Source organism: Cucumis melo, chromosome 5 (genome assembly GCF_025177605.1).
Source record: "Cucumis melo cultivar AY chromosome 5, USDA_Cmelo_AY_1.0, whole genome shotgun sequence".
In the NCBI taxonomy this organism is placed as follows: domain Eukaryota; kingdom Viridiplantae; phylum Streptophyta; class Magnoliopsida; order Cucurbitales; family Cucurbitaceae; genus Cucumis; species Cucumis melo.
Window position 1 is genome coordinate 29,033,902 of NC_066861.1, and position 17,738 is coordinate 29,051,639.

The 17,738-nt window shown below is 35.2% G+C and overlaps 1 protein-coding gene across 3 annotated transcripts; it reads right to left on the bottom strand.

Annotated features, from left to right (window-relative positions):
• Window positions 1-360: 360 nt before the first annotated feature.
• LOC127143805 (EIN3-binding F-box protein 1-like) lies at window positions 361-5,960 on the bottom strand. Of its 3 annotated transcripts, XM_051084831.1 has the most exons (4): window positions 5,713-5,960; window positions 5,019-5,350; window positions 2,057-2,718; window positions 361-893 (listed from the first exon to the last, which is right to left on the bottom strand). In XM_051084831.1, exons 2-4 carry the CDS (start codon window positions 5,305-5,307, stop codon window positions 840-842), a joined length of 1,005 nt encoding a protein of 334 aa, XP_050940788.1. In that variant the 5' UTR covers window positions 5,308-5,350; window positions 5,713-5,960; the 3' UTR covers window positions 361-839. The 3 variants fall into 3 exon arrangements, 2 of the variants coding, with proteins under 2 accessions (XP_050940788.1, XP_050940789.1); XR_007821024.1 differs by lacking the exons at window positions 5,019-5,350; window positions 5,713-5,960 and adding an exon at window positions 3,130-5,012; XM_051084832.1 differs by lacking the exon at window positions 5,019-5,350 and having other exon boundaries at window positions 5,713-5,947.
• Window positions 5,961-17,738: the final 11,778 nt, after the last annotated feature.

Genomic DNA, 17,738 nt, shown 5'->3' on the forward strand with positions numbered 1-17,738 from the left:
ATTGAAAATCAAATCAAAAAACATTTTCTCTCTCTCATTGTGACTCAGCAAGTACTCATTCTTAAGTGATCATTATCACTTATGCCAACAAAAAGAAATTATTCCATTTCTTCCTACCTACATTCTCTATTATCAGAATGGGAGATAAAATTTCTAATCAAAAAGTAGGGTCCATATCCTTAAAATAGTGACTATTCTCTAGCGAAAAAGAGTTTGAAAAGTCATCTTTGCATCTTCAACCATGAACCCTTCAAAATTTATAGTCTTTTTAATGGCACAACCACCAGACAAAAGGACAATGGAGGCTTGATTTTGTCTATTATCTGTTCTCTCTACCATCCAACACATTTGACAGCAATATCACCACAAAATCAATCTCGATATTTTATCAGGAATTCAAAACAAAGAAGAGTTTGTTTTAGAGAGATTAATTATTATCTATTCTTTTACATCAATTACAACAAGTCAATCATCAACAACATTGCATCAAACACACTGCAAAGTTGATGCTTCATCATATATTAAACTAATGATGAAGAAAGTTTGATATGTATGTATAAAGTATATTGGTCGGAGGGGGCTTACCATTTAGCTCGCCGATCAATTGGAAGATCTTTGATTTTGGGTTAGTTCACAATTGGCCCCTCCCCTTAGAGATCTCCAATGTAGTAGCAATATCGAAAAGGTTAGCAAACCAATGGTGTCATTTTGTATGTTAAACTTGTATCGAATTGATCCCAAGTTAAGGTGGTAGGCACGGAATTGAACTCCAAAACACGAAAGAAAAAAGTCACAAGGATAGTGTATGCACAAGGTGATTGTTCTTTCAATTGAGCGGCTTAATAATATAGCCCTTCTTCTTCCCATTCTTCTACCAGAAAGTCTACCATTTCCTGTTAATTATATTATGGTTTTAATATCTCAACTAAAGAAAAACACCAGAAAACATAGAAAAAGTAAAGGTATGCATCGATGGTAAGGCTTTTTCTGGTTTCCAACAATAGTTCTTTAGTCATATACCAATTGTAAATAAAAACAAAGCAACTTTTGGAGAAATTTTAGACTTATGGATACAGAAACAAAAATTCAGGAGGCCAGGCCAGAAAAACTCATTTCTTTTTTTTCATATAAGAATAATAAATTAAAATGCCTTCTTAAAGGCTTACAAAGAACTGACACTTACTAAAAATAAAAAATGCAAATGCAAATGCATGAATATCACAGCCATACTTTAAATCAAGAGAAGAATCCACTAACATGGTTCCAGGCCCTCAATGAAGTTTGAAATAAACTATGCATGTATACAGATCATTGAATATATCTTAGGAAAACAAACCCCGATGTCATGAACCTAAACACTGACAATGAAACATGAAAAATTATAACCAAGATAAAAGATCAATTAGTTAATGAACCAAGGAACCAAGGATATATGCATTGAACACGTTCTCACCACTTGCAACTCTTTTGACCATCCAAAAACTAGCATTCCAAAGTCCAGTACAACCCAGTTCTAAAAAGCTGACTTCTTGGAGCAAGAATAGACTTCAATGATGCAAACAACTACTAATCCATGAGGTTCAATTCATGGAAGAAAAATGAAGCTACCATTTTCCCCTTATTTTTTCAGACCTGAACACTTACTAAGAAGTAAGAACCAACTGATATTTCTTTCACTTTCCAAGGTTCCTTAATTGCAGATTAAGAAATTCTGTCTAGAAAGCAATTTCCCAATTAAAAAGAATCTCTAAATTAGAATCACTCAAGCCTCTTCATAAGAGAAGCTGAAAGTATTTGCAGAACAAAAACTCATCACTCCATGAAGGAAATATCATCTTTCATATTATCAGTTAAAACACCACTCCAAATATGAATAGCTGTGTTTGAGTAGCTGGATAGGAATATCTCTATTGTGTATGTGTATGTTGGTTGATATTCTGCAGGTATATTGAGAGCCTAGCATTGTAGTCATCGAATTGAATTCATTATTCAATTCGATTCTTTGATTGTAATTGAATTCTACTGATAAGCAGTAAAGATTTGATTTCATTCATACCTTAAATCTGTGTTGGAGATTGGGTTCCAACAGGTACATTCCACAGAGAAAGCATCCAAAGAGAAGGGCAACTGTAGGCAATGGCCGAAAGACCAAGGTTGGTAACTCCACGAGTAGAGTTACTTCCTCAAATTGAAAGTTTCCCAATCCCCCTCGTCCACTAGTTCCTACTGCAATAGCAGCAAGTCTAACATCAGTAGCTTTCTTGCCGTCCAAACATCTTGTAAGAAAACCATTACTTTCATCCTCTTGATCTTCATCACAGTTCACTACCGAAATCTCATCAAATTCAGTATTCTGCTGCTCAACATTTGAGCACTCAACCATCTGACTGATACATGTGCTTCTGCTCTTGCAAATTTCAGCCTTACGAATAGTACTCAAAAGCATAAGCCACCGTTTCGAGACACCGGCACAAGAGCTCCTCTCTCTAGCACTGTGGGGATGCCTGAAAATCTCAAAGAGACATTCATCGGGAAGAGCTTGAATGGATGGCGTACAGTCCTGCTCAAATTCTCCTCCTCCAAACACAACCGGCGCACAGATTAGAGCTCTCTTACTAGGACAAAAATACAGATCGACATGAGAGGAAGTTGGTAGAAATGCATCCAAATCCATGGGGTTCGAATAAAAGGAACCCCCAGGGTAATATTCATCATCACCTGAAAACCCAATAACACCACCAACAACAACAAATCAGCCAAAATTGCACACCTCTTCTCTCCAAAAAAGTTCAACCTATTCGGTTCATCACTAAATAAATTCCATCATCAGAACAATCTCTCTCAAAGAACTAGATCCATTACAAACCTAACTAAGAGACATTTAACAAGATGCATAAACTAGAAATCTTCAAACTACTCTCATCAAAGAACAAACTAGCTTAAGATATCTAAAATACCATACTTTTCCATAAAAAATCAACCATCCTCAAACAAGCCCAGATCACATCATCACAAAACCTCAAAAACAAAGTCATAAACAAAACAAATACCCCAAACCCATCAAATTAAACCGATTCAACTCCTACCCAGATGAAAGAATATCAAAATAGAAAAGATCAAAGAACTCACCACCTAATTGACGAGGGCAGGCATGGGGACAGCAACAGAGCAACGAAGGAGAAGAAGAGAAAAGAGAAGCTTCCCACAAACAAGAGGTTGAAGAAAACGCAAATGAGAATTATGAGAAAGAAGAAGAAGAAGAAGAAGAGCATTTTGCAGAAAACCCCAATAGAGAAAAGGGGAAAAAAGAGAAGAAAGAAGAGAAATTTGTGAAGTGGGAAGAAGAAATGGAATGAAAAGAGTAAATATATTTGGAATATAGAATTGATTAATGGAAAAAAAAATAAGAAAAGGGATGGAAGATGTCTATCTCAGTGATAGTGGGTGACAAAATATTCATATAATGAGTATGAATTTGAGGTGGGATTGTGAATGTGCAATGAATCTCTCCACAAAACCATAAATTCCAAGCAGACCCCCCCCCTCTCCCTCTTGCTCTTTGCCCCTTTGCCACTGTCCAACCAATTTTCCCATTACCGACTACCGCAACTCCCCCCCCTTATTTCTTTCTTTTTTTCCTCTCTCTTTTTTTAATATAATAAGATTTTTGGTTTAATAGTGCATGAATGATGAATCCCAAGCAAAAAGTTGTGTGATGAGCTGTTGACTCTTGTAGATTCAACATACTTCTACATGCTAAATTGCCATACATATATATGAAAATTAAGTGGATGTTCATTGAGATATCATATTGCTTCAATAGCAATACAAGATTCATGAATTAACAAAAAATCATATCTGGTCTAGTAACAAAAAATCATATCCGGGCTAGTAACAAAAACTCATATCCGGGCTAGTAACAAAAACTCATATCCGGTCCTATACCGTGGAAGATATATACATCCCTACTCGAAACACACTATATATGATATACACATCCCACTATATACTGTTCAATCAGCCCTTTAAATTCTCTCATGTTAGCTTTGATAAAATCATGTACCCTCTAGGTAGTCCTGTTGCATCATCAATTGTCTTCATGGCATCCCACAGTAGGCTAAGTGGAACCCAATGAGGGGGATATTTGAAACGTGCAACATCCAAGATGAGCACCATGTCTTTTCCACCATGATAACCCCCAATTGGGGAAAAATGGCCAGTTCCACTCTGTTTGAAAACTCTTCTGTGGTACGAGGTTACCATGTGACGGTCTTCACAGGATGAAGATGATATAAGCTGCTCACGGAATTCACCAATTGTGCTTTCGTTGGTCCTGAAAACTAGCACCTCGGCACCATTACAGCGAGCCATCGAAGCAAACTTGTCGAATGTTATACCATCCGTTTGGATCTTTTCTAGAGGGTCACAGCAGTCCATCATGGTCTCATCAAACCATCTCCACAACCCTTTCCATTTTCTACCCGGATCAATCGAAAGGGCATTGAGAACGGCAGCGAGAGTTGTTAGTCCACAGTAGCTGGGTTCGGATTGAGTTTGATAATAAGAAACTATCTTAAAAAAACATTCCATGCTTCCATCTCCCAATGCTTCAGCAAAGAGACGCTTACCGTCGGATGAAGCAAAATCAACCGCAGGAGGAGAAGGAAGAACCCTCCGATAAAATCCTCGTCCTCTCCTATTTGCGTGATTGGAACTCACTGAAATTAGGAGCCGCGAAGGTGTGAGGAGTCGCGAAGGTGTGAGGAGCCGTGAAGGTGTGAGGAGCCGCGAAGGTGTGAGGAGCCGTGAAGGTGTGAAGAGAAGCACGGTCGAAGGATAAAGGAAGAAGAGGAGCGGATTGAGAATCGGAAGCATCGTCGATCGAAGGAGAGCGGATGAAATTTGGGAGTGATTTGCCTAATTTTCTAAACTGTTTACTAACTACTGACTATTTTGTTTTTTTCAAATAAAGGCGGGAAACGGTTCCCATAGTTATTACTTAGGCACAGACAACTTACCATGGTCCTGCAAGCGGATGTAGGCCGTATCTTGCAAATTTTGTCTTGTACTCAAAAGCATAAGCCACCGTTTCCAGACACGGGCACCAGAGCTCCTCACTCTAGGACTGTGGAGATGCCTGAAAATCTCAAAGAGACATTCACCTGAAAGAGCTTCAAAGGATGGCGTACACTCCTGCTCAAATTCTCTTCCTCCAAACACAATCGGCGCACCGATTTGAGCTCTCTTACTGGGACGAAAATACAGATCGAGATGAGAGGAAGTTGGTAGAAAGGCATCCAAATCCATGGGGCTTGAGTAAAAGGAACCCCAGGATAATATTCATCGTCACCTGAAAACTCAATAACAACAACGAATCAGCCAAAATTGCGCACCTCATTCCATCCTCAGAACAATCTCTCTCAAAGAACTAGATCCATTACAAACCTAACTAACAATTTCAGAGACATTTAACATGATGCATAAACTAGAAATCTTCAACCTACTCTCATCAAAGAAAAAACTAGCTTAAGATATCTACAACACCATACTTCTCCATAAAAAATCAACCATCCTCAAACAAACCCAGATCACAAAACCTCAGAAACAAAGTCATAAACAAAACAAATACCCCAAACCCATCAAATTAAACCGATTCAACCCCTACCCGGACGGAAAAAAAATATCAAAATAGAAAAAGATGAAAGAACCGACCACCGTAATCGACGAGGGCAGGCATGGGGACAGCAACGGAGCTACGAAGGAGAATAAGAGAAAAGAAAAGCTTCCCACAAAGAAGAGGTTGAAGAAAACACAAAATGAGAATTATGAAGAAGAAGAAGAGCATTTGCAGAAAAACTCCAATAGAGAAAAGGGGAAAAAAGAGAAGAAATATAGAAAATTGTGAAGTGGGAAGAAGAAATGGAATGATAGAAGTATGTTCTATTTCGAAATTATTTGCAAAACTATTCACGAATTATAATAACACATATCTAATGTATGTGTAACTCGTTTAAGTTTTTTACTTTCTATTATATTTTATAAATAGTTTTAATTTTTTTCTACTCATAAAAATTTCTCTTTTATCCTCTCGTTCGTAAATAATAAAATATAACACATAAAAATTAGAAGAATAAAGCTTTAAAATGTTGATAATCTCTCTTCCTATATCTCACTAGAAAGACGGAAATACTAAAATTAAACTTTACAATTTTATATAAAGGCATATTGTTATGTAAATATGTACGTTGCCTTTACCATTTTTTAAATCATTTTTCTACAATAAGAATACGTATTAACATGTACATTAAATGTATTTGATATCGAAAATACTTTTTTTAAAAATGACAAGATAATATGATAAAAATTATTAAAACTAAATAAAAATACATGTACCGCTATAATTCAGTTAGAAAAAATATTTAAAAAATATTATTATTCAAACTAATTATAAAGATAACGCTGTTTTTCATCTCTCTTTCTCGGTTGTTGTGTTTTTATCTCTCCTTCTTTAATTCCTTTTTTTCTCTCCCTATCTCCTCTCACCCATTTTTTTTTTTTTCATTTTTTATATAATGTTTTATTTCTTTCTTTTATTTGAATTTTATTTTTCTTTTCTAAAATTTAAACTTTTATTTTCTTAAATATAGTATTAATTTATTATTTTCTTTTAGGATAAATCTATTTTTAACAAAAAAAAAAAAAAAAGAAAGTGTACTTTTACCTTGATGAAAGTTTTTAATTTTTCAAATTATGTTTATGTTAATTTTTCAATTTATGAAGATTTACCGCTATAATTCATTTGTTTTATATTTATTGAAGGTCGTAAATTTTTAGTAATCAATTAAGACTGGAAAATAATTAAATATAAAGTATAATGTCTAATATAATAATTAAACAATTTTCACTCAATGAAAAGTAATCAAAGTGTTCCACAATCGGAACGTCGTCGATTTCTAGTTGGTTGTTGTCGTCGATTTTGTATCCTTTGTTGCTTTAGTCCTTCCTGATTATCTTGTTGTTGTTGCTCATTTGGTTGCTCGAGTACTACTACAAGCACTTCGTAGTACAAATATTCATTATGAAGATGATGAGTCGGTTCTAAAAAAAACCAACACATTGATTGGTTGTATAGCTAAGTATTACATAAAGTGGTTGTGTATAGAATGACCAATTTCTCTTTTCTCGTTGTAGAGCATTGATTAGGGTTTTAGATTGATGGATTAGATTAGATGTAAGATAAATTTGCATATATTCTAGCCGTCAATATTCTTTATTATATACTTTGTGTCTTTCTTATGGTATTTATGTATAAGTAACTACTTTCGTAATAATGTTAAATTTTGATACATTTTATAAACATTTTTAATAATTTTACCATTTATAACAATTTTCTTTTTTTCCTAATTGTTTAATAAGGAATGTAATTTTTTTGGTTAGTGTCGGATTTTATAAGTTTTGAAAAAATTATATAATGAATAATTTGTGTATCACTCAAAGTAATTTGTGTATCACTCAAAGTTATTTGAGTGCAAAATTTTATTTTATTAAAAAAACGAGAGCGTTCACACGAGATTTCAAGAGAAATTTAATTCGTGGAATCGAACTTTGTATTGATTTATGTATTGTGGATACAATCTCTAATATTTACTCCTTTGATTCTTTCTCTCGAATACAAAAAATAAAATTTAGAACTTCGTGGTCTTCGATCTTCAAGATGTTGTAATTACAAGTCAATTCGAGCTTCAATCTTCTGAAATTCAAGGAAAGTTTGATCTTCCAAGTCTTCGATCTTTCAGAAGGATGATTTCGAGGTTGATGATAACTTGCACTTCTTGAGAGTCTCTAGAAGTTTTTGTCTTCAATTCTTCAGATCTTCGATTCTTCTTTTCAACCAAAGGTCCTCTAAAATGAATGAGAAGGTCTCTATTTATAGAGAATCTCAATGGGCTTTAGGTGGGCTTGGGCCCATTTGCTTGTTGGGCGGGCTTAGGCCTGGGCCCATCTGCTTGTTGAGCTTGAGCTTGGACCTGTTTTCTTGACAGGCTTGGGCTCGGACCCATTTGCTCGATGGGTTTGGGCTTGGATCCATTTGCTTGGTGGGCTCGAACTCGGCCCACTTATTTGCGCAAGCTCGGGTCCATTATTTCTCTGGCCCAATTTTTTTAGGGGCTTGAACTAGGTTGGATATGAGAAACCTTGACTACCCAAATCCAATCAAATTATAATTATCTCAATTTTGCTGTGATGACGTGGCGTGATTTAATTGGTCAAAATTTCCTGTTCAACAAATGCCCCCTTTTCGAAATTTGTACACGTGTATGGGTGGATGAATCTCGAAAATGATAAGCTAAAACAAAAAATACAAGTGATCTTGTTCTTGACTTTTGCTCCAGTTAATGTGTCGAATTAATCAAACTATGCGTTTGGACATAAGTTTGATTAAAATGAAGTTTTGATACAACCCAATATCAAATTTGTAGTGAATTTTGATTTTAATTCACAATTTATTTATTTATTTTGGAATCTAGCCAAAAATAAACTTGAATGAAATTGAACTTTTTCTTTTTTTACCAATGAATTTAATGGAAGAATTGAGACTTAACATTTATAAAATTGGAATATTGCCAATTCATCAAAATATGAATTTAAGTCAAAGTTTTTTTTTTTTTTTTTTTTTTTTTTGCATATTCTCTTAATTTGAATTGTTAGCGAATTGGGATAAAATTTGAAAAGTTTGCCATTTTTTTTTACTTCATTTCAAATTCATTTATGATTTGGGATAAAATTTAAACATTTTTTTTTAATAGATGAGAAAAGAAAATCGGGGGATTTTTTTTTTTCCAAGATTTGAGGTGTTTTTTTTTTTTTTTAAGGTTTAATTATGAGGAGGATATGGGAGGGATAAGACTTGAATTTTTTTTTTTAAGGCTTTTAGAAAAAACAGAATGTCATTATTTTTTTTTTCTTAATTAATCTTTAAAAAAAAAACAATAGAGGAGTTTTTTTTTTTTTTTAATAAAAAAAAGAACAGAGGAGGTTATGAATTCTCTCCTATAATCTCATCTAACTATTTGTTAAGAAGATTTTTATTTAGTTTGTTGAGAAAAGAATTGATTTGCTACCTTCCATCCTTTATAAATAGGGAAGAAGCTTGCAAACAAAATTCACAGAAATTCATCTTCTCTAACTTTTTTCATTGCATATGTGTTTGATCCTCCAATTCTTTTTCTTTATTTGGGAGAGAAAAAAAATCCGATGTGCTTCTTTTTCTTTCTTTTTTTCATGATTTGGAAGAAGAGGTGATAGATGAAAAAAAAATAGATTTTTTTTTTCATTCAATTGGTAAGGAAGAGCACAGATGGAGAAGAGAAAGGAGAGAGAGAAGAGAAAGGCACGGCAAGAAAAGGAAAAAAAACCTTTTTTTTTTTTAAATTTTGGAGAGATTTCTTTTCTTTTCTTTTTCTTTTTCATTTTTTTTTTCTTTTCTTATTTCTTTTTTTTTCTTCTATTTCTTTTCTTTTATATATATATATATATATATATATATATATATATATTTTTTTTTTCTTTTTCATTTTTGTTTTTTTTTCTTACTTCTTTTTTTTTTCAATTACCTTTTCCCCTCTTTTTTTCACGTTTTCATCTCTTTTTTTTTTTTTCAATATACATATATGTTTTTTTTTTTTTTTTACATTTTTACTTAATTTAGTTTAGTTTTTTTTTTCTTTGTTTACTTTTATTTCATTTTCATTTTTTTTTTCTTCCTGTCCTTTTTTTTGTTTTTTTTTAGAAAAAGTTTTCTTTTCTCTCTCTTTTTTTTTAAAAAACTGTTTTGTTCTAACATTTTTTTTTCAAGTTTTTTTTTTAATTACTTTCTTTTTAAAACTCTTTTTTTCTTGTTTTTTTTTACTCTTTTTTTTTTTTAGATTCGCACTAACTTGAAGCTATATTAAAGTTGACTTTTTTTTTTTTTTTTTTGTAGTCTCATGCAAGTATATATGAAGTTTCCTTGATGTCCTGCTTCTTTAATGACGCCCTGTTTCTTCATCGACACCTAGGGTTTGTTCATGATAGACGATGCATGCCCTGCTGCTTCCTCGACGTCTGGGGTTTGTTCATGATAGACATGCAACTCTATCATGACACCCTACTTATTCATGACGCATAGGGTTTGTTCATGATAGACGATGCAACTCTATCATGACGCCCTACTGCTTTACCGACTTCTGGGGTTTGTTCATGATAGACGATGCAACTCTATCATGAAGCCCTACTTATTCATCGACGCCTGGGGTTTGTTCATGATAGATGATGCAACTCTATCATGACGCCCTGCTGCTTCCTCGACGTCTTGGGTTTGTTCATGATAAACGATGCAACTCTATCATGACGCCCTACTTATTCATCGACGCCTGGGGTTTGTTCATGATAGACGATGCAACTCTATCATGACGCCTTACTGCTTCCTCGACGTCTGGGGTTTGTTCATGATAGACGATGCAACTCTATCTTGACACCCTACTTCTTCATCGACGTATGGGATTTGTTCATGATAGACGATACAACTCTATCATGACGCCCTACTGCTTTACCGACGTCTGAGGTTTGTTCATGATAGACGATGAAACTCTATCATGACGCCCTGCTGCTTCCTCGACGTTTGGAGTTTGTTTATGATAGACGATGCAACTCTATCATGACGCCCTACTGCTTTATCGACGTCTGGGGTTTGTTCATGATAGACGATGCAACTCTATCATGACGCCCTACTTATTCATCGACGCCATTCTCCGTCTACTTTGCTTTTATATATTCTTTGCTCCAAGATGATGTCATCAGCGCTAACTTGCTTCTGGTGAACTTCATTTGCAGAACGATGGTTTACTTTACAGAATGATGATTGTCTGGAGTTTGACACCTTGTAGTTCTGATAGAAATCAACCAAGAGGAGATGGACTCGACTGTGTCGCATTGAAGATGAAGATCGACTACGCCGCATTAAAGATGATCATCGTGTGTGCCGCATTGAAGAGAATGATCGTCTGTGCCACATTGAAGATGACGATCGCCTAGACTGCGTCGCATTGAAGATGAAGATGATGACCACCTTTGTTTCGTCGTATTAAAGATGAAGATGATGATCATTTCTAATGTGTCACGTTGAAGATAAGGATGATGACCGCATTTAAGATGAATATGGTTATCATTTCTGTTGTGCCCGTATTGAAGATAGAGATAATGGTCCATGAAGATGATGATCGTTTCTACTATACCGCATTAAAGATGAAGATGATGATTGTTTGCACCGCGCCACATTGAAGATGAAGATGAGCATGAGAAATGCCTCGGCCTTGCTACATTGAAAATGAAGATGAAGATGAAGATCCTCTAAGGTGCAACATGTGTGAAAAAATGAAGATGATCCTCTCGGCTGCAACACATGTGAGAAGATGAAGATGATGATCCCCTCGATTGCAACATATGTGAGAAGATGAAGATGATGATCCTCTCGGCTGTAACACATTAGAGATGATGATCTTCTTGGTTGTAACATATTTGAGACGACGATCTTCTTGGCTGCAACATATTTGAAACAATGACATTTTCGGCTACTACACATATTTGAGACGACGATCTTCTTGGTTGTAACATATTTGAGACGACGACATTCTCGATTACAACATATTTGATACGACGACCTTCTCGACTGCAACATATTTGAGACGATGACATTTTCGGTTACAACATATATGAGACGACGACATTCTTGGCTACAACATATTTGAGACGATGATCGATATCTTCTCTGGTGCAACCTATTTAAGAACGACGATCTTCTTAGCTGCAACATATTTGAGGGGACGACCTTCTCGGCGGTAACATATTAGAGACGACGACGACATCCTCGGCTACAACATATATGAGACGACGACTCGCTCGGCTACAATATACTTGAGACAAAAATATTTTTGGTTGCAACATATTTGAGACGACGATCTTCTCGGTTGTAACATATTTGAGACGACGATCTTCTCAGCTGCAACCTATTTGAAACAATGACATTTTCGGCTACTACACATATTTGAGACGACGATCTTCTTGGTTGTAACATATTTAAGACGACGATCTTCTCAGCTGCAACATATTTAAGAACGGCAATCTTCTCAGCTGCAACATATTTGAGGGGACGACCTCCTCGGCGGCAACATATTTGAGACGACGACATCCTCGGCTGCAATATATGAGACGACGACTTTGTCGGCTACAATATACTTGAGACAAAAATCTTTTTGGCTGCAACATATTTGAGACGACGATCTTCTTGGTTGTAACATATTTTAGACGACGATCTTCTTGGTTGTAACATATTTGAGACGACGATCTTCTCAGCTGCAACATATTTAAGAACGACAATCTTCTCAGCTGCAACATATTTGAGGGGACAACCTCCTCGGCGGCAACATATTTGAGACGACGACATCCTCTGCTGCAATATATATGAGACGACGACTTTCTCGGTTACACGAGACAACGACATTCTCAGCTACAATATACTTGAGACGAAGATCTTTTTTGCTGCAACATATTTGAGATGATGAAGATGAAGATCCTCTCGGCTGCAACACATGGGAGAAGATGAAGATGAAGATCCTCTTGGCTGCAATACATGTGAGAAGATGAAGATGATAAATCTCTCAGCTGTAATACATGTGAGAAGATGAAGAAGAAGATCCTCTTGGGCACAACACATGGAAAGATCCTTGTCTGCAACATATCAAAGAGGAGTAGAGTTCGCTGGTCAACATTTTGGAGAAGAGGCGAAACCGCACCTTACGAAGGTAGACAATTAAACATCTATGTTGTCACCAAAGAAGCCACCGAGGCGCTAGCTACGGTTCAAAAGAGCCTGACGCTGCACGTGAAAAATTTAAGAACTTCAAGTGGAGGCTTTAACTTTGCCCCCTTTGCCCCCATTCTTTTTTTTTCTTTAGCTGTATTCTTGTAAATACAAGAATTTGTTGAATGGTGATGAGAATGTTCTTATTCTGGTGTGACTGCTCCTGAATTTCATTTTATACTGTTTACGCATCATTTACTATGCACCTACATCATCACAATGAAGAATAATTTTTTGTTTTTTTACGTGCGACTGAACTTAAAGTGAACTTTAAGCTGCCTACGTACCCTTTTTATAACATAGGGATCAAGTCATAACGTAGTTCGATTTTTTTTTTTTTTTTTTTTTTTTTTTTGCCATTCACCTTTTAATCTCTTGTGGGCTAGGAGCACCATGCAGTTTAGGCTCTTGCGATAAGGAGCTTTGCACATTTAACAGCTTTTATTTTCAACAAGAATTTGTTCATCTCCTTCGTTTGTAGGATTGGTGAAGATAATAAATCTTGGTTTCACAGTCAAGGAACCTTCTGTATTTATGTCAACAGACAACTTCCTCTTCATGCGTGACGGGACACAACTATGAATCTTATCGTCATCATTTTCTTCACAAAATGGTTTTGCCTTCAAAGATTTCATCTCTCTTTGTTTTTGATCATCTGTCATCTTTAGACGATCAAAAACAGATGTTGAAGGTCGATCTTTCTTCGATGTGGAGATACTCAGCCTTTTAAAAGTTGAAGTTCGAGTGTAAATAAACGTTGGACATTGGTTTTCTTCTTCTTTTGTGGTCATACTCAATCTTTGAAAGACTGAAGATCGAGTAGTTGAAGGCTTGATACGATCAAAGACAGAGGTCCTTTGATTAATTTCATTTGAATTGTTGACTTCTTTAGAAGATCCATAATTGTTGTCGACTTCTACTATGCTGGCAGCATGACATGCAGTAACTTCAAGTATTTCTTCTGGATGATCCTCAAGGAAACTTCTTGGGAGGAATTCTGCCAAAGTTATCGTTAGTCGAAGTTGGAGGAAGTCCTCATCTTTTCCTTTTATGGGCTTAGGATTCCACATCTTCTTGTTCCTTCTTCCTTTCTTTTTATGGGAGATGCTTCCTTTTGCATACTTTTGATGGAATCGCAACTCCTTTTGAATGGAATTTGGTTGTCTCCCTTTTTGACGAGTGACTATTATCCATCCTTCGCCATCATCTTTACCATGCGCTTCTTTATTTTGGGAGTTTATCGTCACGATCCTTTGTTGGAATAGGACAAGTATAGGTGCAGAAGTCCCAAATTGAATCAAGCTTTTTCTTTGATCATCAAGTTGTGTTAATGGCAGAACATTTGAAGTCATCTCGATCGCAACATGATTCGTCTGAGCTACTTCATCAATATCTAGCTCGATCTTCTTTTCACGAGCCAACTTTAGAATTAGCTCTTTCAACACGAAACACTTTTCAACAGGGTGACTAATGACCCGATGATACTTGCAGTAGTTAGGATCATCTACTTTTCCTGCTTGTTCTGGTCGTTTGCATTCTGGCAGCTGAATAAGTTGGTTCTCGAGCAACTGCTCTAACATGTCTGCAACATCAGAGTCAGGAAATGGATAAACTTTTTCCTGTCTTTCTTTAAGAGTTGACTGTCGCTTTTCATCGCCATCATGCTTTCTTTCAATTTTTGTTTCTTTTATTTTAGAGAAAGATTTCAAATGAGTTGCATGAACAACCATTGACTCTTTTATGACACTATTTGCAATCTTTTTAGTGTCATCAAGTTCATTCTTGTCACTCATCGATTTTGGAATCAAGAAATCTTTTGCTCCTCTATTGGCGATACTCAATTCCATATCATGGGCACGAGTCACCAACTCTTCGAACGTGCGAGGTTTTATTCCCTGTAAAATATAAAGAAGTCCCCAATGCATGCCTTGGGTGCACATCTCCACTGCAGACAGTTCGGTGAGTCGATCTTACAGTCAAGACTCAGAGCTCTCCATCGGTTGATGTAGTCGATGACTAGTTCTCCCTTTTGTTGTCTTGTGTTTGTCAACTCCATCATGCTGACGATACGTCGGGTGCTATAGAAACGGTTGAGAAAGTCCCTCTCAAGTTGCTCCCAATTATCAATGGATTCAGGCTCCAGATCGACGTACCAGTCGAAGGCATTTCCTTTGAGAGTTTGAACGAACTGTTTGACCAATAAATCTCCTCGCGTACCAGCAGTTTCACATGTTTCGATGAAGTGAGCAACATGTTGTTTTGGGTTGCCTTTTCCATCAAACTGTTGAAACTTGGGAGGTTGGTATCCATTCGGCATTCTGAGATTGTCGATCCTCTTCGTATATGGTTTGGAGTACAAGGAGAAAGTTTGAGTAGGTCCACCATATTGCGTTTTGATGGAGTTTGCAATCATCTCCTGTAATTGTTGAACAGACAACGATGCAATTGAGGTCGAATTTTGTGGTTGACTTTCTTGCATAACTGCCTTCCCTTTGTCAGTATTCTTGACAGTATGTTTATGACTTGATTCAGCAGCATCACTACTTTCAATGTGATTCTTTAGAAATGCAATCTCATAATCCCTTTCTTCCACCACCTTCATGAGCATGTTCACCTTCTTTTCAAGCTCTGCCATTCTATTTTCACTTGTATCCACATTAGTTACCATAACTGACATTATATTTGGGTGAGGCATTTCCTCACTTGAGGGTTTAGAGGACGAGTAGTGTTCGTCAATCGCATGATTTTCTTTGATTACAATTCCACCTTTTGGTGGCTTGGAGATTTGCTCCCAAATATTCTTTGCAACTTCAAAAGGTGGCGTATCTTCAAATGATTGAATCTCCCTTGAGCAGCTATGAGTGTTTGGTCGCTTGCCGATGTCGCTAAGAGCTTTGGAAGTGTTGCCTTGAGATGTCATGATTTTCTTTGGATGTTCTTCAAAAAGAGAAATAGATGAAAGGTAGATATGGTCCCATTGGGCGTGCCAAATTGTTCACATGAGATTTCAGGAGAAATTTAATTCGTGGAATCGAACTTTGTATTGATTTATGTTTTGTGGATACAATCTCTAATATTTACTCATTTGATTCTTTCTCTCGAATACAAAAAATAAAATTTAGAACTTCGTGGTCTTCGATCTTCAAGATGTTGTAATTACAAGTCAATTCGAGCTTCAATCTTCTAGAATTCAAGGAAAGTTTGATCTTCCAAGTCTTCGATCTTTCAGAAGGATGATTTCGAGGTTGATGATAACTTGCACTTCTTGAGAGTCTCTAGAAGTTTTTGTCTTCAATTCTTCAGAGCTTCGATTCTTCTTTTCAACCAAAGGTCCTCTAAAATGAATGAGAAGGTCTCTATTTATAGAGAATCTCAATGGGCTTTAGGTGGGCTTGGGCCCATTTGCTTGTTGGGCGAGCTTAGGCCTGGGCCCATCTGCTTGTTGGGCTTGAGCTTGGACCTGTTTTCTTGACAGGCTTGGGCTCGGACCCATTTGCTCGATGGGTTTGGGCTTGGATCCATTTGCTTGGTGGGCTCGAACTCGGCCCACTTATTTGCGCAAGCTCGGGTCCATTATTTCTTTGGCCCAATTTTTTTAGGGGCTTGAACTAGGTTGGATATGAGAAACCTTGACTACCCAAATCCAATCAAATTATAATTATCTCAATTTTGCTGTGATGACGTGGCGTGATTTAATTGGTCAAAATTTCCTGTTCAACGGAGAGTTTAGGTAAAAATTTCATACTTTTTTTAGTTAAAATCAATAGATAAATGAGATTAAAATTTTAGGGTTTTTAAATTTATACAATTTGACAAATTACCCTAAATTTTGTATTTAAATAATGGATGTCTTTTTTTTTTTTTTTAAATTGTAATGAATAACACAAAAAATAAAATTATTTACACGACATATCAAAAAAATTAAATGAACTATTTTGCCATTTTTAAAATTTTTTGTGTTTTTCCTTTTTAATTACCCATCAAAGTTTCTCTTTTAAAGTAATAAACCAACCACAAAGAAATATGTTATAATCTTCCATTGAATGATGAATTTGGTAAAGAGAAAGCAAAAATAATTGAAATTGACAGATTGAATTTTCAACTTTGAACAAGAAAACGTTTTAATTGATCTTTAACCAAATAATTGAATTTTGAATCCTCTTTTAAAATACAAATTAGCATTATTTTGATAGACGATCTTTGAAAAAGTTATTTTAAATAACAAAAATCATTGTTGAAAATATTTATTAAATATAACAAAATAATATCATGATAAATGGTAATATTTTATTATATTTGTAAGTACTTTGATTCATTTTGCTATCTTTAAAAATATTTTTTCTTAAAAATTAAAAAAAACTAAACTATACAAAATATTCTCGATAGTTCTGTTTTATTTTAAAATAAACTAAAATTTTTAAAGTTTGAAAAATATCCATGTAAACTTTTTTTTAAAAAAATAAAATTTCAAAAACACCTTTATAGTTATTATATGAGCACAAATCATTAATACTTGTTTTATAAATATAATGTCTTCCAAAACTTGTATTAACTCTCTAAGCCTTTAAATATAATGTCTTCCGAAACTTGTATTAACTCCCTAAGCCTTATAAAAATAAATAACTAAATAAAATGATACCACTAAGTACCGTTTAGTTTAGTGATCAATTTAAAAAGTTTTCTTATGTTAAAAAAGAATCAATATCTCACGACAAAATATGCCCGACACCTCAAGTTAATGCACAATATCTCAAACAAATTCAAATTCAAAATCTTCCATTAAAACCTACAAAAAACGATAAATTGTCAAGTACAAAAAGTTCATATTTGACTATTACCA

Excerpts from the sequence above, each read along its gene's own strand:
- LOC127143805 (XM_051084831.1), bottom strand. The coding sequence starts at position 5,307 with ATGGATTTGGATGCCTTTCTACCAACTTCCTCTCATCTCGATCTGTAT. Across the intron at positions 2,719-5,018 it reads CATCCGCTTGCAGGACCATG|GTGATGATGAATATTACCCT; the intron begins GTAAGTTGTCTG and ends TTGGGTTTTCAG. Across the intron at positions 894-2,056 it reads ATCTCCAACACAGATTTAAG|GAAATGGTAGACTTTCTGGT; the intron begins GTATGAATGAAA and ends TATAATTAACAG.